Below are 11,811 nucleotides of genomic sequence, written 5' to 3' on the forward strand. Positions count from 1 at the left end.
TAACAAACAAGAATTCTAAACCACTTCTTGTTATAACACCCCACGAATAAGAAGTCAAACCCGCCTTTTATTATTCACAATCACAACTAAATAACGTTCAATAATAGAAAAGATTACAACTCAGAATCTATCGTATTACAGACTCGAAACTCATTAATTTACTCCAACTAATGAAATCAACAACGACTACTAACTCTAGCCTTAAGCTTCTCACACTTTAGCATTAAGTAGTGTAAACTCGAACAGAAACTGTGAACCAGGTTTCTGTTTTGCTGTGATGAACTCATACAATTTTTGCTCTGATAGCTATTGATTTGAAGATAATTAATTTTGTGAATATGCAATAGGTGCGGCTCTCAATGATCCTTTTGCCATATATATATACCGGAGATTTGTCATGCCCTAGAATGTCACGAAACTTGACTCCTTCTCCAAATGGAACTTGGTTTCCTGTGAGGAAATTTGTGATTCCTTTCCTTATAATGAAATTGTATCATATAAGGAAACTTTGACCCTCTTTAGACTATTTCTTCTTTTTATTTCTTTCCTTCTTTGCTCTTTAATTCTTTCCTTCTTACTCTTTTATTTATTTTCTTCTTTATTTCGTGGCTCCAATCTTCCTTGTTTATACTTAATTTCTTTGTGTATTCATGTCACCTGTTCTGGGACCTGGTTCACACATGTTCTGGGACCTGGTTCACATGATACGACATATAAAAGACAGCAAATAGTAAATCAGGTTCTTATTTATCAATCATCAAAGCTACAAACATGTTCTTCTACTTTTCAACATTTATGGTCCAACAAAATTGCTCTATTAGGTTCACCTCAAATAATACAATGTGACATACAATCTAGTGAGCTACATGCTTTTTTGTTATGAACTTCATTTTTTTCAGACTTCACACATTATTGAGAAGCCTAATTATACTAATGAAATAAAATATAATTTAAAAAAAAAATTGCTAACAAAATTAAAGAAAATGAAGAGGAAGGACAATTTACAAAAGAAGATGATTGTTATTAAATCAAATAAAGGAAAATTGGTGGAAATTTCGTTCCATAAACTACTGGCCTCCACAAAAGAATGAGTCCACACCTGGCTTGCTTGCGTCAAACGTAAAAATCTGCAAAGGAACAAAAGCTTGGGGCACAAATCAAAAATACTAAAACTAAAGGGACTAATCTGTAAGAGAGGTCTTTATTTTTATTCGATATAATACATAAATATGCATTTTAACGTGATGTAAATTTGTATATAGTTGAATAAATAAATACACAATTTCTTTGTGACAATTCACGTGAAGCGTCATATAAGATGTCATGAAGAATATGTGTGTTTATTTATTCAATTATATACAAATTTAAATATCTACTCATACACATCTAAAATTAAAATTCATATTATATCATATGAGGCTAATTTAAATAAGACATTTATATTTTATGTCTTTTTATATTTTATCTGAGATAATACATAGATAACTTCAACTATATCTAAAATTATCATAAAACATAACACACCTTAATTTTAAACTGGTTCAAGATCATTGATCCTATTAGCCTTTAAACTTACTTTTCCTATATTTCAACGTTTATTTTTACCGGCAAATAGCAGAATATTTTTCCGCAATTCCACCTTTGCCTCATCTCTTTTTTTGTTTGAGGTATCTTTATTGAATAGCATAAAATCTTCAAACGAACCAAAAAGTTGAGCCCTAAAACTGAAAATACTAAAACTAAAAGGACTAATCTGTAAGAAAGCTCTTCAATGAACTACTATAAAATCTAGAAATTTTCCCCTGAATTCACCCCGACAATCAAAAATCTATCAGTTTCTCATCCGTGAAAAGAAACCCTAGTTCCGAACACCCTATAAAAATCTTCACTCATTGGCTCTTCTCTTCAGTTTTCCGTTCAATTCAACGGAATTTTCCGATGAGTTCGCCGTTCGCAATAATCAATTAACGTTTTCCGTTCGAGAAAAAACTCTCCTTTATCGGTCGTTCGGTCCGTCGGTCGATCTGTCGGCGCTGATTGACATCGATTCAATTCAATTCAATCGATCTGAAGAATCCGACGTCGTTTAATAAACCACAGAATCAGCTCCTGCGGTTACCGGAACGAAGGCGTTTGGCGTGAATTTGGTAGATCCGATTGAGATCGGCGCAGTCGAAGGAGTAGCGGTATCAGTGACTGTAATTCTTTCAGTTAATAATCGAAGCGGTTCGATATTGCTGCGGAGTTGAAGCTTACGGATTGGATATCTTCGACGAGGAGGAGGAGGATGTTCAACTGATTTGTTGAAGGAATTTGGTTTGATAAGTTTGTGAGATAGAAAAAAAAAAGAGCTACTTTTAATATTTTTTGTACTTTATATATCAATTTTTCGTTGAGTTCAATATCAGGCCTATTAATAATTTTTTGATTGGCCTTTTTATTGTTGTTCTTGTTATTGATTTGTTTGAGGAAAAAAAGGAATTTTATAAGGAAAAAAAGGAGTTATGTCAGTTTATTTTAAGTTTAAAAGTGCAAAAGATTATGATTCAATTCCAATTGACGGTCACTTTATTACTGTTGGGAACTTGAAAGAAAAAATATTTGAATCCAAGCATTTGGGCAGGGGTACAGATTTTGACCTCGTTGTCACCAACGCCCAGACTAACGAAGGTTGGTTAGTTTCCAATATATAGCTAGTCATTTTCGTATTCGTGCATTGATAATTGCATTGCTAGTAGTATTGCGCTAGTTGTTGTGTGGCATTGACTTTGGGGTTTAGCGTAACAATGCTCGGTGGTTCGCCCTTCCCCAGACCCGCGCATAGGGGGGCTTTAGTGCACTGGGCTGCCCTTTTTTTAGTTATCAACTCTCTGCTGTCAATAAATTTAGGTACTTCAATATGTGCTGCTTATATTCAAAGAGTCTCCAGAAAAAGAAGTGTTTTTTATTAAATAAATAAGTGATCACAATGATTTCAATTGAGTTTTGAGTTGCTTATTTATGCATCCTTGATGAGATTGGTGATGCATAAACTCTTTAAAGAACCTTTGCAATATAAAAATGTCGGATTGCAGTTTTTGTTGTTTTTGGTGAAATATAATTGTGGTATCTCATCTTAATGGGTTTGTTTTACATAATTATATTGATTTGAAAGGAGAGGGGTCTATTGTTAATGTTTTAGAGTTAGGGCTTGTAATACTATGCTAGTACCATATTGTCCTGTACAGAATTTTTCTTAAACTTGGTTATTTCGTTGTAATCTTTGAAGAACTTAACGGATACTGCAATGTATTGTAACCGTCCTGCACAAAATATTTGCCTTACTAGTGCTAGTAGCAGAGGCAAAAGACATACGTAAGGAGCTTATGTCACTTGAGGTTGATGTCACATATCAAATCTCAATGTCTAGTTGATCCTCTGTAAGGAATATAGTGCTTGACATATAGTTTGTTTAGATTTAGCGAGCTGAATGGTGGATCATACCAATTGAAATTGATTGCATAACTTGTATTTCCATTCATATGTATTGAACTCTACAGGTAACAGGGCTTTATGTGCTTTGTCTTCTCTTTTTGCAATTTCAGAATATCTTGATGAGGACACCTTGATCCCCAAAAATACTAGTGTGTTGATTCGTCGAGTTCCTGGACGACCTCGCATGCCCATAGTAACTGCACCTGTAACAGAACCAGACGAGTATTATCTTGATCCTTTTGACTCTCATCTGTTAAGTTTATGAATGAAAATACTGTTTTATCTTTAAGAATTCAAAATCTGTGGAAAAAAGTCAGTTGACCTGGATTGGATACCTTGCTTATTCCACAGAAAGAATTGCGTGCAGGTGGTTGGTGGGTGGGGTGTTTACTAAATTTCAAGATCCTTTTTCTTTGATTTTTCCCATTCCCTTTCTCTTGGAAGATTTAGAAAGGTGGTAGGTATAGGACTTTGCACTGTGTGGAAGGTGGTTGAAAGGGTGTTGGGCTATAGGGGGAGAATAGATGATAATGCTAATGCCGTCAATTGCATTTTGTTGAATGTGGTGTTACAGAGTTTTTTTTCCTCACCCTTCCCCCCTCTCCCCAGGGTAGGAAGTGGTAATCATAGGTCCTTGCACTGCTTTCGTCTTTTGGGCTGTGCCATAATAGCTGTTTTGAATATGACCAAGAAGTGCTTTCTGCAGGCCCCAGGTAGAATACCAATCCGAGGAGGCTCAAACAGTAAAAAGTGGTTTTTTGGGAGGGGAGTCATCTGCCACCAAATATGTAAGTGTGTGTGTCCATGGCACTATACCTTAGGGAGTTTCTTGGTGTTTGTAGTCATGACACCTTGTGGTCTTAAGCATACTGAAATATTTATGTCCATTTGTAGTCTGAAGATCTTGATTGGGATGAATTTGGAAATGATTTGTATGCTATTCCTGAAAAAACACCCATCCAGTTAAACAACCAAGTGCACGATGCTCCTCCTCCAAGCAAAGCTGATGAGGAGAGTAAGATCAAAGCTTTAATTGACACCCCATCCTTAGATTGGCAGAGGTGGGAAAACTTCTTTTTCTTTTTAATTTTTCATGCACACTTGAGTGCGATTATTGTATCAACTGTTACCGTTTTCTAATATCCGATGATATTGGTTTGAGAATGATTCCGATGATCTTTAAGTTAATGCAGTCAACCCTCTGATGGCTTTGGTGCTGGTAGAGGTTATGGACGAGGTCCAGGTGGAAGAATGATGGGTGGACGTGGCGGGCGAGGCTTTGGTATTCACTCTCACTTGTCCTGTTAATCTACTATGAATCTTCTTCTCCGTGTCGGGTTGGAGGATATTATTTGTGTGTTTGCTTACTTGACATAGTAGTCTTCCATGCCTTCATTTCATTACAACCATTATGCCTCAATCTGAGCAAGTTGCAGCGGATTGTATGAATCCTTACTGTTCAAGTTGCTCCATCTAAGTCTGTTTATAGTCCCATGAGCCTTCATTTCATTCTTTTGTAAAATTTAATGACAAAAAACTCATGAAGTTAATTGTAAGTCGAAACTTTTTAGATCTTGTGGTTAAGTTTCTCTGACTTGCCATGTTGGCTGGATAATTGTCGAGATGCTTTTATGTATGTATTAAATTTTCAGGTTGCTACTGGTTAGATGAATTTCTGATTGTAATTGAGTTTGTTGGCTGTTTTATTATCTTATTATGCTCAAACTGGATGCTACTCTTCCAGGTTGGGGTGGCGGGTTGGAACGGAAAACACCACCACCAGGTTATGTATGCCATCGCTGTAAGGTGCCTGGTATGTTTCTTATTTTTCATCCACCGGGTGATCATTTTCTATAAGAAATCTGCTATTAGTATGCTGAGTTATTGTATCCAATTAATGACAGGGCATTTTATTCAGCACTGCCCAACAAATGGCGACCCCAATTTTGACATTAGGAAAGTGAAACCCCCCACTGGCATTCCGAAGTCCATGCTAATGGCAACCCCAGATGGTTCATATGCTTTACCAAGTGGTGCCAATGCAGTTTTAAAGCCCAATGAGTAAGATTTCTTGTTATGTTGGCATTGTTGTGTGTTTTCTGGAGCAAGAATGCATATGACTGGCCCTCTTATTGCAGGGCTGCTTTTGAAAGAGAAGTTGAGGGGATGCCTTCTATACGTTCCGTCGGTGATCTTCCACCAGAGCTTCATTGTCCCTTGTGTAAAGAAGTAATGAAAGATGCAGTTCTAACAAGCAAGTGCTGTTTTACGAGTTTCTGCGATAAATGTAAGGAGCTTGCTGTTTTGTTTGAGCAGAGTGTTTTTTAAAGAGTTTTTGCTTATTTAACACAAGGAGTTTGCTGTTTTATGTGGGTGTAGTGTTTTTGCTTCTATGGTGAATTTAAGGTGTTCACTATTCAATTTTAATGTTCTTTGTATTCTTGAATTTTAAACTGATCGCAAGGGTGATCCTCAGGCATAAGGGATTATATCATCTCGAAATCGGTGTGCGTTTGTGGGGCCACTAATATACTTGCTGATGATCTGTTACCCAACAAGACTTTGAGGGATACAATAAATAGAATACTGGAATCAAATAATAGCAGTGCAGAGCATGGGGGTAGTGCTCTTCAAGTTCAAGGTTAGTACCGGTTTTAATTCTCTGCACTGTTCTCTTGGTCAAGTCCATTATTTGTTTGATTTTTTTTTTTTAAAGGCTCAGGTCTTGCCTTTTTTGTTACATCTTCCAGATATGGAGTCAGCACGCGTTCTCCCACCTAAGATTCCATCTCCTGCACAATCTGCAGCTTCAAAGGGAGAGTTGTTACCACCACCACCACCACCCCCTCCTCAGAAGGAGGAAAATTCTAAAGCCCTGGAGAATGCGGAAGAGGGTAAGAATGAAAGTGCTCCACAGCAAATGTTGGAGAGGGGAAGAACTTTGAAGGTTGCAGATGTTTCTGAAGCCACACACGAGTCGGATGTTAAAGAACCTGCATCCCAGGGAAGTGCTCCATTGGCTGAGGAAGAAGTTCAGCAAAAACCTGTAGTTGGGGAGGCAGGTAGTGCTCTTCGTTTATCTTTTTGGCTTCTCAATTTATTGGTTTTTTCTTACGAGCATCCTAGAGGAAATACTTTGGTTTCTTACATCACTTGGATAGGAAAGTGTTCTCATCTAGATTTTCTTCTTTTATGTTTTCAGGAAAGAAAAAGAAGAAGAAGAAAGCTCGATTGCCTTTGAACCGTATGCACTCATTTTCCTTCCTCTTGTGCATGGATTGATAGATTTATTAATTATTTTTGATTTAAAACTTTAATTGTTATGTTTGGTTCTTGGTGGAGCTTTCTACACTTCCTAGTTCCTAATTTACTTGATACCCTTGCAGCTGCTGCTGCGGAGATGCAGTGGAGAGCTGCTCAAGATCTTGCTGCTGAGAATTATATGATGTCCATGGGTCCTGCTGCCTATAATCCTTATTGGACTGGCATGCAACCTGGACTAGATGGGTTTGGAGCCCCTTATCCTGGTGCCATGCCATACAATCCTTATGGGATGGGTCCTCTAGATGTTCCCTTTATGCCTACGGTTGTACCACATGATCCATTTGGTGGACAAGGTTTTATGATGCCCCCTTTTGGTCCTCCAATGCAGAGGTATAACCTACGTTATATTTTTTTTCTTAGCTCCTCTCTGTTTGATCTCTCACTTTGTGGGATTATACTGGGTCTGTTGTTGTTGTTGTCTCTGTTTGATCTCCGATAAGTGCTTTCACATGTTTTAGGGTCGTTTATCTCTTGCAGTTTTTGGTGATGGGTGTGGTTCTGATATTATTGTTTAATCACTTTTATATTAATGTATCTATATATATCTTTGTTGGCCTCTTCGGGATTATTTGGTACCTTACTGTTAAATATGGCCACCAAATTTAGGGACCTTGCAGCAGACTTTGGGATGGGATTTAATGCTGGCCCACCAATCATGAGCAGAGATGAATTTGAGGCTAGAAAGGCTGAACTAAGAAGGAAGCGTGAGATCGAGAGACGTGGGGAGAGGTAATTTGACCTTTCTTGTTCTGTTCTTGTTAATACTCCACATATCAACGGTGCTATTTCAGTAGGTGATGTTAAAATCATGCTCAATTGCCTGAGCACTGTATTGTGGTTTTGCAAAGAATGTCCTTCCTATAGTTCATGTCCTTCCTATAGTTCATTTCATCTTGGTGGGTGATCTTGAAATATTATTTAATAGTTGTGCTTCAAGTATTGAGGTTTTTCCTCTCTGTTTACTCTTAAGTGCCTCTCTGCAACTAAAGTTTTCTGTACTTGGGAAGTTTTTGTGCGGTCAATGTGCACAATCTAGTCACAGCTTCATATTTTGTCCTCCTTCATAGTTTTTTATCGTCAACAGTCATTGTCTATTCTGTTTCTACTCTTTTTATCTACTTAACTGACAATTTGATATTTGATTGTTATCTCCAGCAGGGAGTTTCCTAAAGACAGGGAACATGCAAGGGAAGTTGGGAGTGCTGCTGATGGTCCTCCTTTGAAACCCAAATCTGTATGTATCTTGATTAGCAAATATTCATTAGCAAAGATTCTTGGTTATTTTGTCTCTATATTTCAGTAGACGGGCTGTGTGTCAAGGGAAAAGTTTGGCTTAGTTTAGCCTAGAGCAGCTAGTTTCCAGTTTCATCTTTCAATTACATGTGAAGTCCAAAAAGCAGCAGCCTTGGAAACTGAATTTCTAGGATCAGTTTCTAAGATTACAAGTACAGAATCTCTGGATGATTACCCTGATAAGGGGTTGTCGACAATTCAATGTATTGAAGATTGGTTGCCCATTTTGCAAGAAGAGAGGATATATTTGAATGCTGATGTTGCTCATGATAAAAGATTTTGTGGCAGTTGTTTATTGCCCTCAGTAAAATGGCAGTTGACTGGAGCTCAATTTAGGAGCTATCAGGACCCCATTAAGATGTCGGTTTATATTTTTTATTTGTTTGTTTTTTCTGGTTTCTGTTCATTGGATGTGTGGTGATGATAAGGGATTTTGTTCCCTTATTTTCGTTCCTCTTTTTTCATAAAAAAATTAAACCTTTTCCCAACAGCATCGAGATTTAGCTATGGCAAGAACGTTTTATGATGAAACTGTTTGTGCCTAATTTGACAAAAAACTTCAGAATGAACGAGTCATTAAGAGCATACAAAAATGTATTGGATAGGGCTCCAAAAGTATTCTGGGCTTGAAAAAAAAAGAACCATTGAGGTGCAGTGGGGGTGGGGTGTAAATCATCTTATAATAAAAATTGGCATGACAGATCATTTGATTTGGCCCTGAAATGTACCGAGGTGTATTGGTTTTGATATTTGCTACACATCTTAAAAATAAAAGAAAAAACAAGTGCAAAGAAAAAGAACAGAACTTTGGGAATTCCTTTTGTAAAATCAACCTGATTAGGAGTTGTAAATTTCTCAGTTCTCAATAAAATAAAATAAAATAAAATAGTTGCTGTAAATTTCTCTCTCAAGAAAAAAAGTTGTAAAATTTAATACTCTCTTTTTGTAGTGGCATGAATTTCTTTTGATGTTTTTTATTGCTTTAGATCTGCATTTTAGTGCTTCTAAATACTTCTCTTCTTCTTTGCAATATTTTGATATTAATATGTTAAATTGATGATTGCACAGAAAGCTGTTCCTCCGTCGTCGAGCTCCAGCCGTCCCCGCCAACCGGAGAGGCCATCACCAGACCTTGACCACCACCGCCGACGTGAGAGGCCATCACCAGACCTTGACCACCACCGCCGACCTGAGAGGCCATCACCAGACCTTGACCACCACCGCCGACCTGAGAGGCCATCGCCAGACCTTGACCACCGCCGTCGACCTGAGAGGCGATCACCAGACCTTGACCACCACCGCCGACCTGAGAGGTCATCACCGGACCTTGAGTACCACCGCCGACCTGAGAGGCTGTCCCCAGATCGTCGATCGCGTGACCCTGAACTTCCTCGCCCTTCTTCCAAGAGAAAGTATGAAGATTATGATGATCATCACCATGAGGACCGTCATCAGCGCGAGCATGCCCATCGCAGTAGCAGTAGCCATCACCGTTCAGAATCTTCAGCTAGCGCCAAACCATCCTCCACAGGCCAATCTGAACAACCATTGGCAGTGCCATCCAAGTCTCTGGATAAGAAGAAGGCAAGTGTTTTTTCTCGCATCAGTTTCCCAGCTGAAGATTCAGCAGCAACTTCAAAGAAGCGAAAGCTTCCATCCTCTAGTGAGGTGCCACTGAGTTCTTCGGTGAGCCACAGGAGTGCCACATCAAATGGATATCACGGAGACTACAAAACGGCTACTGGATCAAGGAAGAGTGCCACTGCGAGTGTGGATTATGAGAGCAGTGATGATGATCGGCACTTCAAAAGAAAGCCTTCAAGGTACGAACCATCTCCGTCACCGGCTGCTGTAGAGTGTGGGAAGAAGAGGAGCGGGAAGGGCCTCCTCCTAGGCATAGCAAGGGGTCAAGGGAAATGGGATAATCTGCATATAAGTTTATCGACATTTTTCACTTCTTTAATATGTCTATTTGCATTTTCACTTGCCTGATATTTCAATTAGCCAGTTTCTTGAGTTCTTTCCAGCTCTGTAGATTTTGATGTAATAGTGTCTGCCATATTTAGAGTTGAACCTAGGTACATTGCGATATTTGATGTAATCTGATACAACTTTCAGTGGTTATATGCACAAAGCATTGAACCTAGGTACATTGCACGTACGTCAAAATCTACAAACAGAATAGTAGCTGCAAAGAAGAGAATAAAGAGAATGAGATAGACGTTAGTACTTCGCTTTGTGCATTTAACTAATGAAAGAGGAGCCTGCGCTGGTTCTCACTTGCACGGGAATATCACTTATAGACTTGATGGGAACTGTCTCATATTGTATGTTGCATTAGAATCAATAATTTTTCTTTTTAAATGTTGCTATGTCATTTTTGTTTGAGATGCCTTTCTTGTAGTGCTTGTGTGTTTAGCCTCTTCGTTATTGAGTAGAGAATCTTGCTACCATTCCTGTTGTAGCTACACAATGGCCTGTGAGTCCTTTCTTCAGCACATGCTTAACTTGTTCGTTCTCGATGCAGATTGAGATAGCATGAGAAGGGAGAGACTGAATGAGTAAGAATCTTGCATGGACATAAATACAGGTAAAGTATTATTGTTTTGACATTCTTCAGATATTTGCCTCTCAGACAATGGTAGAAGTATTTCACTTACATGCACCGTCTGATACCCTTTCTGTTTCTCATCATAAATTTCTCTGATGGTGCAATGAAAACAGAAATGTTTCCTTGTTGCTGAAGAGAGATTGTGAATTCGGAATCTATTCATCGTATTTCATTTGAGTTGACATCTTGTTTAATTCGGGTGCAGATTCAGAAGGTGCAGGCATCTTTGAAACACTGAAATCTAGTTTCTTCTCTTCTTGAGTGATACCATCTCTTGACAAAGTTCTCAGTGCAATGTTGTTATTGAGTTTTAGTTCGATACTTGCGAGATGGGCAATGTTATGAGTTTTAGTTCGATGCTTGCGAGATGGGAAACGGGACAAATTTGCACAGGAGGATTGTTGTTCAAAACATGGACGTTCTTGTCCTTTGTTGTAGATTTTATCCAAGAATTGTATCATCTAGTGATGCCATATAGTTAGTTGTCAACTGCAAACACCAAAATTTAAAAATAAAGATCGCGGGTTCTCCGCTTTTATTGCAATTTTGGTAGATGATTGTGACTATTATTATCTGGCATTACAGTTCCCATTTATTTCATTAGTTGTGTTTTACCTCTCTTCTTTTATTAGTTTGGACAAGTATTCTCGTTACAGTCTCTTATAATTATTATGCCTAAGGGATCATTTGGTGGTAGATTGTATAAGAACAATATATAATATGATATATTAATAATGTTTGTATTTGTATTACTTTTGTTAGTTGTGTTTGCATTAGTTATGTTTGTATTTTTCTTGGTGCAGTGTTTGGTTTGATGTATTAAAAACAACATGAATTACATAATTTCTTTAAAGAATTTTTTTCTTTTCAGAAATCCCTACATATATATGTTGGAAAGGATACGAAAACTTTTTTGAAGGACCGTCTCGTTTTACACGTTCCAATTTGACATTGTATTTTGATTAAGAAAATAATTAATAACATGATTACTTTACCATAGTACTTCAATTAAATGATGTTTATATTTTAATTTAGAGTTAAAATAATTAATATTGAGGATAAAAAAGGAAGAAAAATGTCTTCTCTTGATTAATGAAAAATGAGAAATC

At 37.7% G+C, this 11,811-nt stretch overlaps 1 protein-coding gene across 2 annotated transcripts; it reads left to right on the plus strand.

Moving 5' to 3' along the window:
- The first annotated feature begins 1,799 nt into the window (after positions 1-1,799).
- LOC107843704 (E3 ubiquitin ligase PQT3-like) lies at positions 1,800-11,316 on the plus strand. Of its 2 annotated transcripts, none has more exons than XM_016688075.2 (17): positions 1,800-2,670; positions 3,585-3,696; positions 4,181-4,262; positions 4,369-4,535; positions 4,668-4,756; positions 5,219-5,287; positions 5,379-5,535; positions 5,613-5,761; positions 5,951-6,115; positions 6,225-6,536; positions 6,677-6,718; positions 6,861-7,128; positions 7,405-7,527; positions 7,957-8,032; positions 9,160-9,914; positions 10,619-10,681; positions 10,908-11,316. In XM_016688075.2, the coding sequence occupies exons 1-16, from the start codon at positions 2,505-2,507 to the stop codon at positions 10,626-10,628; spliced, it is 2,742 nt and encodes a 913-aa protein (XP_016543561.2). In that variant the 5' UTR covers positions 1,800-2,504; the 3' UTR covers positions 10,629-10,681; positions 10,908-11,316. The 2 variants fall into 2 exon arrangements, with proteins under 2 accessions (XP_016543561.2, XP_016543560.2); XM_016688074.2 differs by having other exon boundaries at positions 1,801-2,670; positions 7,954-8,032.
- The last annotated feature ends 495 nt before the right edge of the window (positions 11,317-11,811 follow it).

Source organism: Capsicum annuum, chromosome 10 (genome assembly GCF_002878395.1).
Source record: "Capsicum annuum cultivar UCD-10X-F1 chromosome 10, UCD10Xv1.1, whole genome shotgun sequence".
Taxonomy (NCBI): Eukaryota; Viridiplantae; Streptophyta; class Magnoliopsida; order Solanales; family Solanaceae; genus Capsicum; species Capsicum annuum.

Bases quoted from the DNA above. Each gene is read 5' to 3' on its own strand.
- LOC107843704 (XM_016688074.2), top strand. From the start codon at position 2,505: ATGTCAGTTTATTTTAAGTTTAAAAGTGCAAAAGATTATGATTCAATT. The intron at 6,116-6,224 runs GTTAGTACCGGT...TACATCTTCCAG, and splicing joins TAGTGCTCTTCAAGTTCAAG to ATATGGAGTCAGCACGCGTT. The intron at 7,129-7,404 runs GTATAACCTACG...CACCAAATTTAG, and splicing joins TTTGGTCCTCCAATGCAGAG to GGACCTTGCAGCAGACTTTG.